The following is a 20,554-nucleotide window of genomic DNA, read 5'->3' on the forward strand; positions in this document are numbered from 1 at the left end:
AAAGCCCCAGGTACCCTGAACTTGCATTCTGTAGCTGTTGCCAGTAATCCAAATGCACCAGTTAGGTCAAAGTGATTGTGTGGTTTGTTCTCTCTCTCTCTCTCTCTCTCTCTCTCTCTCTCTCTCTCTCTCTCTCTCTCTCTCTCTGTGTGTGTTTGGTTTTGTTTTCTTGTGCTGCCTTATTCTCCCCTCATTGTTCAGAGGTGGAATGGCTCAAGTGGTAGAGTACCTGCCTAGCGAGCATGAGGTCCTGAGTTCAAACCCCAGTACCACCAAAAAAAAAAAAAAAAAAAAAAAAAAAGCATAGCTGTACAGAATATTTTCACTGAGTATGGGACTTTAGGTTGGCCCACCTTTTTTTCCAGTACTTAATTCATTCCTCTGTCTTCTGGCTTCCAAAGGCCCCACTGGTTTTGTTATGACTCCTTCAAGGTTCTGTGTCATTTCTGTTTATAGGATTTTCTGTCTTTTTGAGGTGTGTTTTGTTTTACTCATTGCTGAGTTTCATGGGTTTGTGGGGTGGTCTTTCTCCAGTTTTGGAAACTCCTCAATCAGCATGGCTTCTGTCCTTCCCTGTCCTGGGCTCAGTGCTCGTGTCCACACTGAGGCCACTGGGGCTCTTATGCTCTCTCTTGCTCAGTTTTGGGTTCAGTTTTGCATTCTTTTTGGCAGTACTGGAGTTTGAACTCAGGGTCTCACGCTTGCAAGGCAGGCGCTCTGCCACTTGAGCCACTCACCAGCACGTAACTATGTATTTTAGATGATGTCTGAATTGATTTTATTTTTTGTTCTTTCAGACAGGGTCTCCCTATGTAGCCCAGGCCAGCCTTGAAATCACTATGTAGCCCAGACCAGCCCCAAACTCTCCCTCCTCCTGCCTCAGCCTCCTGAGGACTAGGATTACAGGCGTGCACCACCACACCTGACTTGAATTTCAATTCAAACACAGGAAGAAAATCCACATCACCACCTGCCACTTGGCCTGTTAACACACTATTTAAAATTTACATTTTTATTGAGATATCACTTATAAATCATGAAGCTCAATCTTCTAAAGTGCACAAGTCAGTGGATTTTGGTAAATTCACAAAGCTGCAAAACCATCATTTCCTAGTTCCAGAACATTTTTATCATCTGACACACACAAAACCTGTACCCACTGGCAGTCACTCCCTTCTCTCCCTCTAGCCTTCAGCCACCATGAGCCCACCGTCTCTAAAGACTTACCTATTCTGGACACTTAACAGAATCATACCATCTGTGGCTTTTTGTGTCTGGCATGTTTCATTGAACATTTTTTCAGGATCGTCCAAGTGTGTGGAATGGATCAGCACTTCATACCTTTTTCATGGCTCAGTAGTATTCATTAGATGGATATACCACTTTTGCTTATCCATTCACCAGGTGGACATTTGGATTGTTTTCACTGTGAACATCCTTGTGCAAGATGTGGGAGCATGTTTAATTCTGCTGTACATAAACCTAGAAGTAGATTACTGGTCATAAGGGAACTCTGGATTTTTTGAGGAACTGCCAAACTGTTTTTCTGACTGACTGCATTCAGGAACAGTGCAGGAGCCATCTTGCCAATCACGTTCCCTTTTTTACTCCATCCCCAGATTATGGCCACTAATTCTTCCATCAGAATTTTGAAATCTATTTACCTAGTCTTCAAAAACCCTGTGAGATTTTGTTGGAAAATTGCTATAGTTTGGATTTGAGATGTCCCCAAAAGCCATGTGTTACAGGCTTGGTCCCCAGCCTGTAGTGCTATTGAGGGATGGAACTGTTAGGGGGTGGAGCCTAGTGGAAGTGTTACACACTTGGTCCAAGTCCAGGGTCTTTGTCTTACAATTTAAAAGAATGAAAATCCCAAGAGTGAGCAAAGCAGGAAAGTTTATTGAGAGAATGAGCAGAGCTTCTACAGCTGGGAGGGTCCCAAGAAAGGGTTACCACCAGCTGCTCTTTGTCTAGCAGCTTATATTGTTGCAAGGAATAAATTTCAGACAAAGACCATTACCCGGATTGGCAGACAACCATTCAGATTACCTTCATGGGCCAACCAGGCATCTGCATGCTTTATGTGTGTCTTGCTCTGTAACAACTCTATGGTCACTTGTGGGACAACAGCTAGGATTTGTCGAAGGAGTCCAGCCCCGTTCCTTAGATGAGGAAGCGAGCCATGTGTCTCGTAGTCTCCGTGCCTCTTACTTTCCCACAGACACCTTGGGAGTCTCCATGTCTGTGGTTTTCTCAGAGACCTTGGAACTCAAACTTATTTATGACAGGGACTGTGCTCTGCCTGTTTCCTCTACCTCCTAAACCTGTTTCAGAAGGAAGTTAGGTCTTGAAGGAATACCCTTGAAGAGGGTATTGAGGCCCCTGCCCATTCTTTTCTGCTTCCCAGCAGTCATCAGGTGAACAGACGTCCTCTCCCACACACACTCCCGCCATGATGTACAGTGCTGCAAAGCAACAGGGCCAAGCAATCAAGAGCCTGAAGTCTCTGGAAATGTGAGCCAGAGCATACCTTCCCCTCCTTCTAATCTGCTAATAGGAAAATGCATTTATATACTGAGGTCACTGACATTCCTCCAACCATGAACACTGTACACCCATCACTGGGCAGATTTCCAGTCTACCTCTCAATATACTGCAGTTTTCTCCACTAAGAAAGTGTATGTTCTTTGTCAGATTTGATACTAAGTAGCTTACAGTTTAGGAACTTTTTCATCTTTTGGAACACTTTGTTTTTCAGAATAGTTTAGTTACTCACAAATTTCTAAAAGCTCAAAAATTGTCAAAAATTGACAATTTCTACCTATTTTTGCTCTGTTGCCCCAGTTTCCTTCAGAAGAAAGCAATGTTATCAATTTAACTTTTAATTTGGGAAATTAGTATATAGTAATTATATTGACTTTTGTTTCTCAATAGTGTGTGTGAAACTCCAAATTCTTAGTATCTCTATGAACTTGGTTATTTTGTACTTTACACACACATACAACCTGCAAAGAGTAGTCATGTTGTCACTTCTTTTCATTCCTTACTCCTGTTACTCTCTTGCTACATTGGCTAGGGTGTCTCTTAACAAAGTAGCTGGAAAGCAGCTGTGACACAGTACAACTCTTATTCCTGACTTCAGTGAGAATGGTTTTTATATGCCATCTAACCATATTATTTCCTGTATCAATTGAGTTGATCACACGGATCTCATTTTTCTTTACTACTTAGATGTGCTGAATCACACACTCACAAAAAAAAAAAGGATTCTTGGGCTGTAGGTGTGACTCAAGTGGTAGAGCACCTGCCTAGTAAGCATGAGGTCCTCAGTTCAAACCCCCCAATATTGAAAGAAAAAAAAGTCTCAAAATACTTACTCCAAGTTTTTATTTTCATGAAGAAGAAAAAAGAATCCTTTATGATAGTGAAAATATATTTATTTTTTAATACAATAGCTGCCAGCAATATACTGGTGTGGATGTTCCAGAGAGAGGAAAGAAGTCCAAAGCATTCTATGATAAGATTTGCCTGTTCAAGAAATTCTAAAGGAAATACCCCATTGTTGGTCAACATTATGGCTTGGGGAGTGGAGGGTTTTCATGATAAAAATATAATTTTGGTTGTCTCAACCTATTAATAATCTGTAAATGATGGAATCTGAAAAGCCATAAATAGCAATAATGAAGCTTCCCTTTCTTAGAATTAAATATTGATTATAACCAGTGTAAGAAATTGGTGAGTCAATTAGCTTGATGAAATGTGTATCAAAATGTTCATGAAAAAATAATTTCTAGTTCCTCTCATCTTTACTTTGTAGAGATTCTCTAAATGGGCTTCTTAAATGCACAGAAACAAAAGGAACGTTCACAACTCTGGAGAGATTCTGAACTCGGCAGCGGCACAAATGTGTAAGTTCTACAGCTGATTCAGCCACGCAGTGCGGAAATAAATGTTATACAGGTCTTCACTGTGCACAGACTGCTCAAGGGTTTGAAGTTATGAAAGCCAATGTTAATAAGAAATAAATCTTATTTGCACTTTACTGAAAATTTGTATCTGCATCAAATAAAGGAAGTTATATCAGCTGGAACAGTAAAGAGCTCTCCAGCTGTTTAACAAAAAAATTTCTCAGTATCCCTGGAAAGATAGTGAGACTTTCTATCCAGACTCCAATCTCCTCATTGAAATGGAACAAAAGGAGGTTAAGCGATTCATTAGCTACAGAAAACAGATGACTTCCATGTCATCCCACACACCACAAGAATCCATGGCAATTTTTATATCCCAAATTGCTCAAGATTTTAAGCCATGGTTTTTCCACAAACATGCAATGGGGTAGAAGCTTGCTCTGGCATCCTCCTCTTAACTAGCTTTTGTTCATTTGCCAATCAATTTCATTTGACTAACTTCCTTGTCAGAAATAAAACCTGTGTTTCTACAGAGCAAAGTAATTCTGCCTTCCTCGGACATGCAGAGACAGCCAGCTGGATAAATAGAAGGCCATGGGGAGAATAAACACGCGAAGTGGAAACCCTCCACAAGGACTTTCAGAAGTCCTTCACCACTGTTCAAGAAGCATGCTCTTCCCTCCAGAAGCCCTCCACTCTGCATCACTTAGTCCACCACTCACAACATAACACACCCCTTCTTGGGGTCTTCTTCACACCTTAAGCTAGGAGGCAAGGCTCAGTATCGCCCAAGGCCAAATTGCCGTTATTTAAAGAGTAGGTGAAGATGAAATGCCAGCCTGTGCACTGGGGCAAACGGGCCACTTCCACCCACTGAAGCCACTGCAATGAGAGCTCTCCATGGAGAATGAGATGGTACTTTCTTCTGGAACCAGATCAGTGATCATCCAATATTTAATTATCAAATGATGGGCCCTCAAACTTTCGATCAGCAATAAAGAGAGTATTAAGGAAGGTAAGACAAAGGAATCTCCCTGAGCCACATGGACACAGATGGAGTTTTTCTTATCTCTCTATACTAAGCTAATCACTGACAGCTTAAAAAAGGCAGTGTGCTTCTACAAATCAGAAGGCTTCCATAAAGCCAGAGCTTAAATGGTGGCCTATCAAAGGAGGAAACATTGCCATCTAAAAGCAAATTACTTACAAAAAACAAAACAAAACAAAAAAACCAAAGCTTATTAGAAATGCACTTCTTAAACAAGTTAGGTATAAAAGTTACTAAAAACTATAGTCACGACCAGAGTCTTTGGAGCAGTACTAACACAGCAAACTTCTACCTTCACCAAGTTCATTCTCCTTTGTTAGAGCACAAATAATCTCTGGTTTAGGCTTTCAATTTTAAAATAAAGAAAAATTTAACTCAAGAAAGCGTGGTGATTGAAATTAGGCAAAACTGTGTAGTAAATACATACTCACTGTGACAACTACAATTTAGCCCAAAAGGAGTGACTGATCCTCTGGGCAAAGCCTAACAGTGAATGGAGGCGGAAGGACAGTGCTGGTCATCTCTGCTGTCATTTCTAACATGGGATGGATAATGCATTCTCCAGATTGTCCACATGAAATGTGCTTTAGAAACAAAAGTTACTTGTTATTTTGATAAACCCACCCTACATTCCTTAGGTTGACTTCTGTGTTAATTTTACATTACTTGTCATTGTATTGCTACAGCTAAATCAACTTAAGTATCAGTTTATGTAGTGTTGCTCAAAATATCTACAAACAGCAAGGTCTATGGCTACCTAGAAAGGCATTTTTTTAATGAAGGCAATGACAGTCCTAATGAATGGCACTGGACAAATACACAGAACAAACACCACATAAACAGGCCGCCAGATGCCCATCAATTTCTCTCGAAATGAACATCCGTCTCTCTGCATTAGCTTCCAATAGTGTCAGGCATTACAATTTGTGTAAGAATAAATGATTTTAGGGAAAATTAAAAATCTATCTACAAAGAAAATAGCAGAATCTGTAGTGACTTTCTGTAGCAGGCTCTCTTCCCTGGTGGTAATATCCTTAAGCACAAATCCAGGATAGACTAAATTGAAACACAGTATTTTTGATACAGTAGCAATCCTTTCATATACTCTTACTAAATATTACAAATTCCAAAAAACATAAATATTCCTTGTACCATACACTACTCGCCAGTTTGGGGTTGACTGTTGTCAAGGCTACTATTTTTAACACTTAAAAACTGCACCTTGAAAGTTCTGCCACCTGTACACAGTGAATGGACACAATGGTGAGGACTCCAGAGAGGCGGCCAATGGCCTCTCCCGAGAAGAGTTTGTCAAGGAGTGTCTCCAAATGAGCGGAGGGAGGACAAGGAGGGAGAGGAAGGCGGGTGGAAGGATTTTAGGATAATACTGCTTAGGAGTGTATATTTCTAGATAACTACTATACCTTGTCTACCCTGATCCTAATCTTGAATCACTGCTCATTCATGCAAAATACATTTCTACTTTATATAGAAGAGGAGCTGTCTGTTAGGAAAGCATATTCCCAGGGGAGATCTGAAGATGTCTCTCTGGCAAGTGCTATTTACTTGGTGAGCCTTTTGGCGACATCACTGTATGCAATTTCGACCTCCTTATCGCTGGGACAGGTGTTGGTGAACTCGTCCCTGCGGCAGGCGTTGGTCAGGTATCTCCAGATACCAGTCATTTCTTTTGGAATATCAAAGTTGCGGTATTTTTTGGCCACCACCTAAAATTCAGAGAGATCAAAAGATGACATTTCTTTTCCATGTCTCATAAACTAGACAAGAGTATGATTTTAAATCCAATTAATTCTGTGAATCTCTGAGAGCTGCTTCTATTTCAAAGAAGTTTGTCACCACTATTCTAACTAGACTTTAAAATAACATCTAAGACCACAAGCTATACCAGGGACAGAGAACGTGACACATGCTTGCAGTGAACACAGGGAGCCAGCCAGCCAATGTAACCATGGAGGAACATTTCTAGAGCACACACAATTTCAGGCTTGTGTTGTTCCTAACTTACCTCTTCCTTGCACAACCGGTGCTCAATGGATTATGTTTAGCACAGTGACTCATGTAATAAATGCTCAGTATTGAACAGAAAAGACCACGTAATCACAGAACAGAATTTGACAATACAAGTCAGTGTAGCAAACTCCAGCTCAGAGCATCTATTACATCTTTGAATCCTTATTCAGTCACAGAAAAAAAAGTAAATAATCTCTTCTTATCATATGCCTCAATTTTAAGCATTTTTCATTGAATTAGCTGTGGGGTGTTTCAGCTATGCCTCGGCAGAATTCCGTTACAGCCTTTGGGGATTCCCAAGCACATGAAGACCAGAAAAGTTTTACCACAAAGGAAGTGCTACCCGAGGAAACATGGCATCAGGTCCAAGGCAGCGTGGCCCCGTCCTGGTAGGCCTACCTTGACGATGTGCAGTTTGGGCAGCAGGTTACAATCAGCTAATGTCATTTCGTTGCCATCCAGAAATTTCCGTGTAGAAAACTTGATGTCCTCCATACTGTTCTCGTCAATTTCATCAGGGAGGGGAGAATTCAGGTATTCGTCCAGTTTCTGGAGTGTTTTCAAGAGACCCCTCTCCAGTGCTTTAAAAAAAAAAAAAAGGTGGGGGGGATGCTATAAGAAAGGAAAGCAGCCCGCCCGAGAGCTTCGGACAACAGTGTCTGCAAAGCCCTCTTCATCACCAAGTGCCCAACCATGAACACGGTAGGGAAAGGCAACTCTATTCACTCAAATCTACGAGAGAACTCTTGCCAGGACAGAGCACAGTTCTCACTTTTAAGTCCCACTCCACCAGGAGCATTTGCATTGATACACAGAAATGTGTTAAGAAGTGCCAACACCTTACTAACAACCCGAGCAGAAAGCCTGTTACGACAAGTGAGAGACCAAGCACAAGCATAAGCATCATCTTCTATGAAAAGCGCAAAAGTCAGGTGGCATTCCAGTCACAAGAGAAGCACTGGAAGCCTCTTTCAGAGCCAAACAGATTGAGATGCTCTGAGGTCTGCGACTCAGGGGAAAGTGGGAGGGAGGCACCACGACGCATGCACGTCAAGGTTTGGGACCCCTAGCAGAGAGGTGTAGGAATACTACCAGAAAGGAATGTGGACGAACAACAGATGCCACACCTTCTTATTCTTTACCTTCCAATCCACCTCCTCACCACTCTCAGATGAACTCACAATGATAATCACAGACCTTGACCAAAAATGCAGTTAACTATCATGACCTCATCCATGGCAACTATGTAGTCATAAGGCTGAATAAAGTTGGGCCTTTGGAAGCAGAAGGCAAAGCCTTGCATGCCGCACCTTAGCTATTTCACCAGCAACATAAATGCATCCTAACCTAATTCTCTCCTTCCACACTGCCCCCACACGCTCAGCCATTGGCCCCTTCCTGGTAGTCCAGTAGGCAATAGATGGAAGTCTTAAAGGCACAAAAGGAATGAATGAATCCTACAGCTACTTAAGGGATAAGAGCCAATAGAGTTCAGGACCCAAATAAATAGGAAAAAGGGGGACAACTGTATTGAACAAAACATAAATTGAGCCTATACTACTCATTCTAAAAATGGTTCAATTTGCTGCTGAATAAAATATAAAAGGCTCTTAGATAATTTAAATCTTGGGCAGTGAGGTAGCACAGAGAAGCTGGTCCACAACTAACAAGCTTGAAGGTGAACAGTGGTGCCATTTCCTAGTACATCTACCTTCTTGAAGGACAAGCAGAGTTGGGGATATGGAAAGGTGAGTTCAGTTAAAATGCTAAGCTGGAAGTACCTACAAAGACATCGGAGGAAGAGATCTAACAGACAGGTGGGTTCCACACTGGGCCAGAGCAATATATTACAAGTCCTGAGAACACAGTGACCCCTGAACTGTGTGGAGTGAAGGAGAGGCACAAGACCAAGGCAACTTCTAAGATCATTATGTAAAGGACAGGAAGGAGAAGGGCATGCAGAGGTCACAGTTTCAGGATTCCGAATGGGAAATACCTTCAAATCCCAGTCACTCTTTCACACAGGACAGATTCCTACAACATGCTACCTTGGGCTATTCTTCTAACATGCAAATTACAATTGAGTTTGGTATGGCTTCATATCCACTAACTTTGCTAATTCCTATTTTTTAAGAATCTGTAGATTCTTCTGGACTTTCTCTGCACACAATTCTATTGTTTAAGACTAATGACAAACTTCCTTCTTCCTTTGCAATTCTCAAGTCTCCCATTTCTTGCTCTTCACTTATTGTACTGGTTAAGATAACCAGGAAAACCTGGTAGAGGTGGTAACAGAAAGCACCCTTTTCTAGTCCCCAATCCCAAGGGGAAATCATCCACTATTTCCCCATCAGGTATAATAACATTTGCTATGATTTTTTTATAGCCATTCTTTATCAGACTAAGGAAGTTCCTTGCTATGAAATATCATTTGGGTCGGGTGCTGGTGGCTCACACCTGTAATCCTAACTACTCAGGAGGATCACAGTTTGAAACCAGTCCAAGGCAAATAGTTCAAGAGGCCCTATCTCAAAAAACTCATCACAAAAAAGATCTGGCCTCGGAGTGGCTCAAGTGGTACAGCGCCTACCTAGCAAGTGTGAGGCTCTGAGTTCAAACTCTAGCACCATCAAAAAAATAAAAAAGAAGAAGAAGAAGAAGAAAAATATCATTTGGACCCTGAGTATTAAATTTTATTAAATGCTTTTTCCTGCTTCTACTGAAGTGATGATCATATAACTGTGCTTCTTTGTTAATGTGATACAGATTCTTGAATGGTTGAGCAATCTTCCTTTCATGGGGGCAACCCAACTTGGCTGGGCATACAATGTTCAATTTTTTTTTCATATTGCTGAACTTAACATACTTCACTTTAGAGTTTTGTGTCTATGTTCAAAACAGAAATTGGGTGGTGCCAATGGCTCAAGCCTATAATCCTAGCTACTAAGGAAGATCACAGTTTGAAGACAGCCTAGGCAAACAGTTCATTAGACCCTATCTCAAAAATACCCATGACAAAAAAGGGCTAGTGGAGTGGCTCAAGGTGTAGGCTCTGAGTTCAAACCCCAGTACTGAAGATTAAAAAAAAGGAAAAGGAAAAAGAGAGAGAAATTGGTCTGAACTTGTCCTTTCTTCTGATGTTCTTGTGTGGTTTTTATTAAGATTGGCCTCAAAAAGCAAGTTGGAAAGTATTCCCTCAATGCTGCTTTGTGAACGAGGATATGCAAGGCTGATGTGACTTCTCCCACTGATGGAAGAGTTCATCAGTGCAGCCATATGGACCTGGAGGGATCTATCTATCTATCTACTTATTTATTTTGTTAGGGTTTGAACTCAGCCAGGCACTCCACCAGCCCTTTGAAGGATTTTTTTTATTGTAAGAAAATATTGTAAGAAAAACTTGGGCTGGCAAGTGGCTCAAGTGGTAAGAGTGCCTGCCTAACAAGTGTGAGGCCCTGTGTTCTAACCCCAGTGCTGCCAAAAAAAAAAAAAAAAAGAAAAAGAAAACCTCACAATGTATCTAATTACAGATAAAAGACTATACACCTTTGCAATTTCTTCTTGTAATGACTGTTACACTGCTCTTTCTGTAAATTTCTCCAAGTGCTTTCAAATTTCTAAGCATAAAATTTTCCAAAATTTTATATACTCCAAAAAATGGTTTAAATGTAGATATCCCCTTTTTTATTCCTAATATGGTTATTGCTGCCTTTCTTCCTTCTCTTATCAAAGATTTATCCATTTTTACAGTTAGCTTTGCTGCTCTTATGTATAGTTGTTATCTATTTCATGACATTCTGTTGCTTCCGAACTTTTTCTTTTCTTTTCTTCTAACTAACCCATGGGGGATGGGTCCTTTAGGACCAGAACTTAGCTGTTTTCTAATATGTGCACAAAGACCCTGCAAGCACAGCTCAGGCCTTCTACAGCAAATGCAGCCAGGCTGCACTGCTGTCATTTCCTTCATCATCCTTCTGAGTATTTAGAAATGCACAACTTAACTTCCAGACATAGAGAACCTTCCTAGCTATACATTTTTTGGTGGTGGTGGTGGTGGTGGTACTGGGGTTAGAACTCCGGGCTTCACGCTTGCTAGGCAGTTGCTCTACCATTTGAGCCACTCCACCAGCCCTCTGGCAATACTTTTGTTACTGATAACTATCTTATTATCTTTGGTCAGGGAGAATGTTCTGTATGACCTCAAGTTTTCTGAAAAAAAATTTGGAGTACTTCATATGCATATGAAAATAGAATAATGAAATCCATTAAAATTATTTTTAGCTGGACACAGGTGGCTCACGCCTGTAATCCTAGCTACTCAGGAGGATCTCGATTCAAAGCCAGCCTGGGCAAATAATTTGTGAGACTTTATCTCAAAAAAAAGAAAAAAATACAAAAAAGGACTGGTAGAGTGGCTCAAGGTGAAGGCCCTGAGTTCAAGCCCCAGTACTGCCAAAAAAAACCCAATTTTTAAAGCAGGAGGGAAGGAGGGAGAGATAAGAAAGAGTGATAGAGGGGGTGAATTTGATCAAAGTATACAACATGCATGGAAACATCACAAGAAACCCCCTTGTACAATTAATGTACACTAACAAAAAGAAAAAGAAAATTTAGAAAATGTGCACCATGAACAAAGAGTTCTGAAAGGGTCAAGAAGAGCCAGGCCACTTTTCTTCAAAGATTAAAGAAAGAAATTGTTTTGATAAGAAAAAAAGGGATTGCTTTATGACACGGCTTTCCTGTCAGTTTTAGTAAGTATACCACGAACATTTGAAAAACAAAAGAACATTCTGAAGTCAACACACATGCACACATGGTTGAATGCATTTGCTGTGTTATTTCTTTTTGGCCAGTTCTAACAGTCATGAGGGAGGGGTCAAACACCCCACTGTGGTTGTGGTGCTTTACTTCTCTTTTAGTTTTCTCCATTTGCTTTATATTATATTTTAAGGTTAGTTATTTGGTAATACAAATTAACAATTATTCTACCATCCTGATAAATTTAAATCTGTTTGAAACATGCTTTATCTTTTCTTTTTTTCCCTTTCAGTTTTTTGAGTCAGGGTCTTACTTTGTTGCCCAAACTGATTTGGAACTCACTGTGTAGCCCAGGCTGGCCTCCAACTCTTGATCCTCCTACCTCAGCCTACTGGGTGCTGGGATTACATGTGTGCACTGCTATACACGGCTGTTTCATTATCTTATATGTTTCCTTTCTCAGTCTACTTCACCCAGTGTCAGTGCAATTTTGTCAATTTGTTTTTGGTTAGTAGAATTTCTACTATTCTATTGTCAACTTTCCTGTGCGAATGTATTTCATGAACAAGCATACTCATTCTTGTACAAAAGCAACACATTTCTAATAGAGTTGGCAGTTTTGTCTTCTACTTAGAATATTTAAACCAGGTATATGTAATGCAAAAACTCTGGTTTAAATCTGCTCTCACATTTCCTGTTTTATATCAGTCAATCTGTTCTATGTTCTTTTCTTCTTTTTTGTCTCCTCTTTCATGAACAAGCATACTCATTCTTGTACAAAAGCAACACATTTCTAATAGAGTTGGCAGTTTTGTCTTCTACTTAGAATATTTAAACCAGGTATATGTAATGCAAAAACTCTGGTTTAAATCTGCTCTCACATTTCCTGTTTTATATCAGTCAATCTGTTCTATGTTCTTTTCTTCTTTTTTGTCTCCTCTTTCATGAACAAGCATACTCATTCTTGTACAAAAGCAACACATTTCTAATAGAGTTGGCAGTTTTGTCTTCTACTTAGAATATTTAAACCAGGTATATGTAATGCAAAAACTCTGGTTTAAATCTGCTCTCACATTTCCTGTTTTATATCAGTCAATCTGTTCTATGTTCTTTTCTTCTTTTTTGTCTTCTTTTGGATTTATAAATTTTACTGCTCCATTTTCCCTTCTATTAGGTTGCTATATGTCCTTTTACCAGCCTTTGTTTCCTTGACATTAAATTGTTACCAATTCCAGGACAATGAAAAGACCTTAGGACACACTAACTCCATTAACTGCCTTCTTGATCTGTATGCTGCTGTTCTGTTTTTTAATGTACATATGTCTTAAATTCCAGAAGGTGGTACTGTTCACACAGGCAGTGCTCATTTATACTTCACCACTTGTTTATACCGAGTTCTGCTTTTCTTTCTTTGTTGCATGTTTGAACCTGAAATCATTTTCCCTCTACCTAAAAAAAACTACTTTTAGTATCTGTTTTAATATAGATCTGCTAAGATGCTCAGATTTTGCTTGTTTGAAAATACCTCTTTTTCCTTTACTTTTTAAAATTCATAAATAAAAATTAATTTCTTAGTGGAGGGATGGCTCAAATGGTAATAGTGTCTGACTAACAAGTGCAAAGTACTAAGTTCAAATCCAGGCACCGCAAAAGAATTTTTAATTAATTGATGGCTTAATATTCCATTCTTACAGTATTTTTCAGCTAAAAGATACTTGATGAACTCCTAGTGACAGAGCTAATTCTCACAGTAACTGTGGGACACAGGAAGGATGGATAACCTATTTTATAGATCAGAAATAAAGAACTAGAGAATTTATCTTTGTCCACTATAAGCATCAAAGAAAAAATTGACATCTTGGAATATGATTTGTTGTGACTTGGAATTACAAACTCAATAGTGAGTTTTAAAGGCTCATAGAAAAAGCAACAAGAAGCCAGAAATGGTGGTGCATGCCTGTAATCCCAGCACTGAAGAGAGGCTGAGGCAGGAGGACTTTTAGTTTGAGGCCAGCCTGGGTTACATAGTGAGTTCAAGGCCAACCTTAGCTAGGTAAACATCAAACAATTAGAAAGTATTACCTCAAGTGATAGGACTACACATTTTATTAATTCAAGGTCAACCTAGCCATAGCCACAATCAAGTTAGTTTATTTCTTTTCTACTGGAGAAGGGGGCATGGAACTTGAACTCAGAGCCTCATTCTTGGCAGGCATGGGCTCTACAACTTGAGCCACACCCCCAGCAAGCTAGCTTATTTCTTAAAGAAAACAGATAAGGAGCAGAGGGCACTGGAACCCTGAAAAATAAAGTTGAGGAATTAGGAAAGCTCAGTTGGAACTGAGAAGTAATGGGGAATCCAGCCATTTAAAAATAAAAGATTGCTGGGCAACCGCATAAGACCCTGTCTTAAAATACCAAAAAATAAATTAAAAAAAAAAAGAAATAAAATAAGGTTAAAAATGCAATGAATAGATAAATTATTAACTATATAAAGTTACCTAAAGTAAACCTTATAAATTAACAAGAGAATGCCAGTGTAAGAAACAGAAAGGTCAGTAAACCTTTTCATGGCTGTACTTAAAAGAAGGAAAAAAAAAGGAGAAAGAGTAGAATCTCAAGATTGTTAAAGAACCAAAGAAAACAAAAAGTGATAAATTAGTTTCATATAATTTTTATGTATCAACATAAGATATTTCCAAACATAATGGGTACTTCAAGGTACCAGAAACACTAAAAAGTTTTATAGACCAACCACAAAAGGAATCTGTAGTTAAGATAAGGAAAATGACAAGATTAACCACTAGAAGGCAGCAGCAGGCCACCGGGAACTAGTTCCTTGTCCTGAAATTACTGAGTAGCATTATTATTCTCCAACACCCCTGCTGTAGCGATGCTGGCATCCAAACGCTCTCAAAAGAGTAAGAACAGAGGCCACCTATGGGAATATAACAAAACTTAAGATTTAAAGCGCGCACACACACCCACAGGGTGTGACCCACAGGGTCAGAAGTATCTGAACGCTTGCAGGTTAGTGGGCATGTAAACCGCTGCAGACTTTGAGAATAATTTGGAAAAACAGAAAAATTTTAAAGGCACAGTTTTGACCTATGTGGAATCTGGCTCAAGGACAGTAACTAGCAGCACTATTTGTCAAAGTAGAAAACTTGAGACAATCTAAATGTCCATTAATGGTTAAATAAGATAAATAGCAATTTTTAAACCTGAGCTACACCTGTATTTTGACATGGAAGGTTTTCTACTACATAATAAGTGAAAATAACAACTGCATAATGTGAATATTCATATAAACATATAAAAAAAATCTGTGAAATTACACAGAAAAAAAGATAAAAAACATTGCTGGGGAAGAGATTATGTAATGTGACTAAGGAGAGACCTTGGAGTTGTAAATTTATTTCTACACTATTGTAACTTTCAAATAAGCACACATTACTGTATTACTTGCATGATTTGAATAAGTAAAATTCAAGGCAGGCGATGTTAACTATATCATAAGCATTTCTGTGATAAAAAAGAAAACCCAATACAAACGGGCTAAGCTAGGATGTGGCTCAGTCGTAGAGCACTCAGCCATGAGAGAAGCCCTGGCTTTATCCCCAGCACTACCACGACCACAAACAAACAAACAAAAACACAATGCAGACTGCACATGTGGCTCAAGTGGTAGAGCACCTGCTTTACAAGCGTGAAGGCCTGAGTTCAAATCTCAGCCCCACGAAAAACAAACAAAACACCAAAACAAAACAAAAAAGAACAAAAAATACAATGCAATTCACAACAAAGAGTATTCTAAAACTATGAGCACTTTACATGGATAAAACTACTTTAATACAAGGAAAGCTCACACAACTTTTAAAAGGTAGTTATATAGCAGCAGAAAATGGAGAGGGATAAGGAGGACATAAAGATGGCTAAACAATGTGCTTTCCTAATTACAGTAACCAACACCCATCCTCACACTCAAATGCTTTTCCTGAAAGCTAGAGCAAGTAAGAAAGCAAAAGAGACAAGAGGGGAGACAGCCAGGGACGGATGGGCTGGATATTGAATAAAATGGAACTAATCAGAACCTCTAGATTCCTTACCTCCATTTAAAACTAGAAATTTGGACACTGTGAAATATACCTTGGAGCAAATAACGGCAAATGTCCATAATAAAAATTCATGTCTCTCTTGCCAACAGACGAGTTATATTTCAGTGCTTAGTAAATTATATACATTAATGAAATCACAGAACTGAAAAAAACAGGAGATCTGGGACAGGTCATAGCTAATCCATCCCTATAAAAGGAATTACCCATTCATTTCTCCTTTATTACTTAAAAGACTACATAAACTTTCACTCCCAGTCAACTTAGACCTGTTACCAAAAGAACTGTAACTTACTTTCTCTCTTCCTTCTTCCTCTTTTTCTTTGTCTCCTTTCTTTCTATCTCTCTCTCTCTCTTCCTCTCTCTCTCTCTCTCCCTTCTTTTTTCTTTGTATCCATCTATCCCCTTTATTTTACTTTTGAAATATTTATTCACCTTGCACTCCAATCTTAAGCACTGGTCCTTGTTTTTCTTTCGCTATCCCAATGCTACAACACCTAGACATCTAATCCCATCCTTAGAATTAGGTCCTAAAAGGTCTTAAAATTATGAAAACATTGGATTTTATAAAGTTTAATACACTGATAAAACTAAAGACTTGTCTACTTTCATGTACCACGTAAAACTGGCAAACTCATCTCTGTGTAAAACTCTCAGTATTTGGGTGGGTGTCTGGAGAGATGAGATGGTGGGTCACTAACTTTCTAGGCTCATTAAAGGCATTTAATTGAACTAAACAGACAGATAAGAGACCTGCATCAACTCCAAAGTGATTTGGAATATTGTTTTCTAAAGTCACATGGCATGACAAGTCTCTTTGGGAGAAGGTTGCTTGGCAACTGGAATTCTTATTTACCAATAGGTCATCTAATATAAAGTTCTAAGTTATGTTTGTACTTGCTGGTTACAGCATTGTGATGACAACAGTGTAGGTGGCTACTTAAGAAGTAACTAATTGATAGGAAAAAACAGAAGAAAAAGTTATACTTAAGTGAGTCACATTCTCTTTCCCTATCTCATCCTCAAAAAAAAAAAAAAAAAGAAAACTCACTTTATTTCCCTCTCCTCCCACAAGCGCAGAAGAAACAGAACCACCCTCCAGCCCTCAAAAGTCACAAGAAGAAATGAAAACAATGTGACTGTAAGAACTGCTCAGCAGGAGGATGTGGGTATAGATGGATAGTTCATGAAAAGAACAGTGGCCTGAATGAAGGCAGGCGACAACAGAGGAGACACTGTGGGAAGGAGGGGCTTCAGCATAACCACTGGTTAGGGTATAAATTAGCCAGAAAAGAGGCCAATTACTAAAGAAAATGGCTTCCAAACCAAGGCAGCTAGTGGACCACATTATAAAAACAGGCGCAAGCCAGCCCTGGGTACTAAAATTTTCCCCTTTCTCCCTTTACTGTAGAAAAATATTTCATGCAGTGAACATTACTGCAGAAGCCAAGAGGAAAAGATATTGAAATTCAATATTAAATTATAGAATGCTATAATTTTAAACTTTAATAATAAAAAATAGCCTGAATAGCTTGGAAATCTGCCTACTGAAATAATATAAGGAAATTAGCATGCATTTCACTTTTTAAAAAGGTATTTGTTCCTCTTTAACTAGCACTGACACTTCCCCCTTGGTAGTCTTATTTCTCTACTGCCATAAACATTTAGAACTCCACCCAAGCTACCAAACTGTCTAAATCTACGACAAATTTAAATAGTGTTAGGAACTAGGGTTTTTATTATTGCTATAACTTTTAACTAGACACTAATGCTCTCTCTACACAGTTTTCCCCAGTAAGAACAGTGCTTAGATCTCACAGATGGGGCTGGCGGAGTGGCTTAAGTGGTAAGAGGACCTGCCTAGTGAGCAAAAAGGTCCTGAGTTCAATCCCCAATACTGCCAAAAAAAGACAAGATCCCAAGGAGAAGAGAACAGGAAATTACTGAGTGGCGTAGTCAGACAAGATTCACAAACTGTACCACTGTGAAAGTCTCCCCACTTCACCATACCTAAGTTCAGTAAATCAAATAAGTATCCTTTAATAAATCAAAATAAATCACATCAATACTATGTAAACAATGTTCACCATGAAAATATGACTTGAAACACAAATTCCAGTTTTATGATGCAGAGAAATTTAGAAAGCTGGAAACGACTCTAAAAACTGTTCTGTAAGGGTCATTAGCCCGCACACACACAAAAAAGCACCCAGGCCAACTTCAGGCTTCTGGTACCCAACAATAAGCAAAAGATTTAGTAATAGTTTAAGTGACCCTAAACCACTCTATTTCAAACCAAAACTACACACCTTTTTTGGAGGGTGGAGGGGAGAAAGCACTGGGGTTTGAATTCAGGGCTCTGTGCCATCATCTCTGCTTTACTCTTAATTCTTTGTATAGCTCCCCATCATGTTAGCTTCTCAAAAGAATGTAAGAACAACTTCATTCAATAACCACCTCATCATCCATCCACTCTATGTCAAGCGTTGAGGCACCAGTTAGAAAAATGGCAATTTAAGGACTCATTCCAGTCTGCCATCAAATCTCTGATCAACTCTAAAGCTGGTTTTTAGCACTATGGGAATGCTTAGACTCCAAAGTTTTCAGTTATAAGCACTGTGACAATAATAGCTCTTAACTCTTTGAGGCTTTTTTTTCAGCGATAACTCAATTTATTTTTTTTACCTTCATTTGCCTCTGGCCTTGAGTTCTTGATGTAAGCAGAGAATTTGGCAAAGATGTCCATTCCAGCAGTATTTGATTCTGGATGTTTTGGTGAAAGCTTTAAGTACCTAAATGGAAAAGGTGATACTAGATTACAGTCCTTCAAAGTTCTATCAGCCAACACACCATTGCGCTAGTGGTAACAGGTATCTATGAACAGTTCCTACACTAAGAAACGCCATCATCCACTTTCTACGATATTTTTACATGTTTTTTCCTTAGGAAACAAAGCTCTGTGCGGTGCTTTTGTTAACTTATTAACATTCTTGGCAATCAAAGGGCATCCGCACTCCACCTCCATTTGATAAATTAGAATGCTACGGAAATAGTCAACTTGTTAAAGAGATTTGTGCCAGGCCAATGGTGTCTAAGAATGAGATCTCTCCAGCAGCACTGTCCAAGAGAACTTTCTGTGACAGTACAAATGTTCTGTAGTCTTCACTGCCCGATATGGTAGCCATCAGTGACAGGGAGCGATGCGAATGTGAACTGAAGTGAACCACATTAAATAAAGCAGAACTTCACTTCCTCCAAGTACTTGGTAGTCACTGGACAGCACAGCTCCAGAGCCTCCTGGGCCAGATCCTCAGTATGCCATGCACTGAGCCGGTGCTGCACAGCAGGACCAGAGAAGAGCCAGTGTGGTCAAGACGCTTGATCATCCACAGCAGGGTAAGGACAAACAGCAGGAGCTGTTCACTTCAAACCCACACCCAGGCCTTTCCAAAACCCCGATGTGTTAACTATTCCCTAGTGTATTTATGAAGGTAGCACTGATCAACAGAATCATAAGGTCACACTGAGTGAGTGCTCTGTTGTATTGTTAGCAAGCTTTAAACTTCTTCTGTTTACTACTAGAATGCAGGAAAAGATGTATCTTCTAAAAACCAAGCATAATACTGCATTGGTAAGGATGACATAAAATATCCATTGGTCACCTATATGCTCAACCTATTTTTCTTCTTAATAGATCTGCCTACTCTTCAAATATCTCACAATTTTTAAACTTAAAGATTTTCCCAACTGACACAATTAAAGAGTTTTTTAGTGAACAAATAAATGAGTTTTATCTGAGCTTATGCATGTGCATAATTTTTTCCACCCTAACTATAGAAAGCACACATGCACTCCATACCTGTGGTGAATGGTTAATCCCAGATCCAACATTCCTGGACTTCCTTGACTATAAAAACAACAGCTCTCCAGTTTAAATGTTTTCACCACTTGCAATTCAGGACCTTCCCTGACTCATTCATAATAGAAACTATTGCAGAGAACACAAGTACCTCTTCAATACATCCATGCTCTCCTCTAATCAAGAGTTAAGAATTCTTCTTTAACTCAAGCAGTTTTTAGCATTACCTACATTTTCTAATGAAGTAAACACTGTAAATGTCAACATTACTTACATGAAGGCAGACCTGAATTTCAGATCATTTATATATTCATCATTTCTATAGTAACTGAGTATTCGCTATGTGCCAGGCACTGTACTAAGTGCTGGAGATGTACTGATGAACACACAGAGGCACAATGACTACTTCTGAAATATGCAAGAGTTCAACTAGAAATCTATTTGAGTGAACAGAAACAGATGCTATCAAAATTCTAAAACACACTGTTCTCTAAAGTAGTTACATTCCCTATTGTTCCCCACTGAGATCAATTATTAAATGTGTAGTACCAACTTAACAAATAAGCAACTGTAACTTCAAGACATCACGCACCTCAAATCTCTCATTTTGACTAAAAGGCAGCTATGTTCCTGAAAGCTTATATTTGGTTCCTACTATCACCCAACTAATTAAAATTACTCAGAAACTGAAACTCAGATTTCCTGTCCCAAAGTCCAGTGGGGTTTTTTTTCTGCTACATATCAGATTCTAACAGATAAATTTAATTCTAAACCACTAGATCCAAAATCAGTTGCCTTTTTTTTTTTTTTGCATCTCCCTAAAACATAACATTTT

At 39.1% G+C, this 20,554-nt stretch overlaps 1 protein-coding gene across 1 annotated transcript in view; it reads right to left on the reverse strand.

Annotated features, from left to right (window-relative positions):
• Window positions 1-3,415: 3,415 nt before the first annotated feature.
• Window positions 3,416-20,554, reverse strand: part of Clic4 (chloride intracellular channel 4) — a 66,963-nt gene continuing 49,824 nt past the window's right edge. The window contains exons 4-6 of the mRNA XM_020155979.2: window positions 18,546-18,652; window positions 7,387-7,568; window positions 3,416-6,683 (exon numbers count right to left, since the gene is read on the reverse strand). Of these exons, the coding sequence (XP_020011568.1) occupies window positions 6,519-6,683; window positions 7,387-7,568; window positions 18,546-18,652 (454 nt within the window). The 3' untranslated portion in view covers window positions 3,416-6,518. The remainder of the gene's footprint in view (window positions 6,684-7,386; window positions 7,569-18,545; window positions 18,653-20,554) is intronic.

Source organism: Castor canadensis, chromosome 7, assembly GCF_047511655.1.
Source record: "Castor canadensis chromosome 7, mCasCan1.hap1v2, whole genome shotgun sequence".
Lineage (NCBI taxonomy): Eukaryota > Metazoa > Chordata > Mammalia > Rodentia > Castoridae > Castor > Castor canadensis.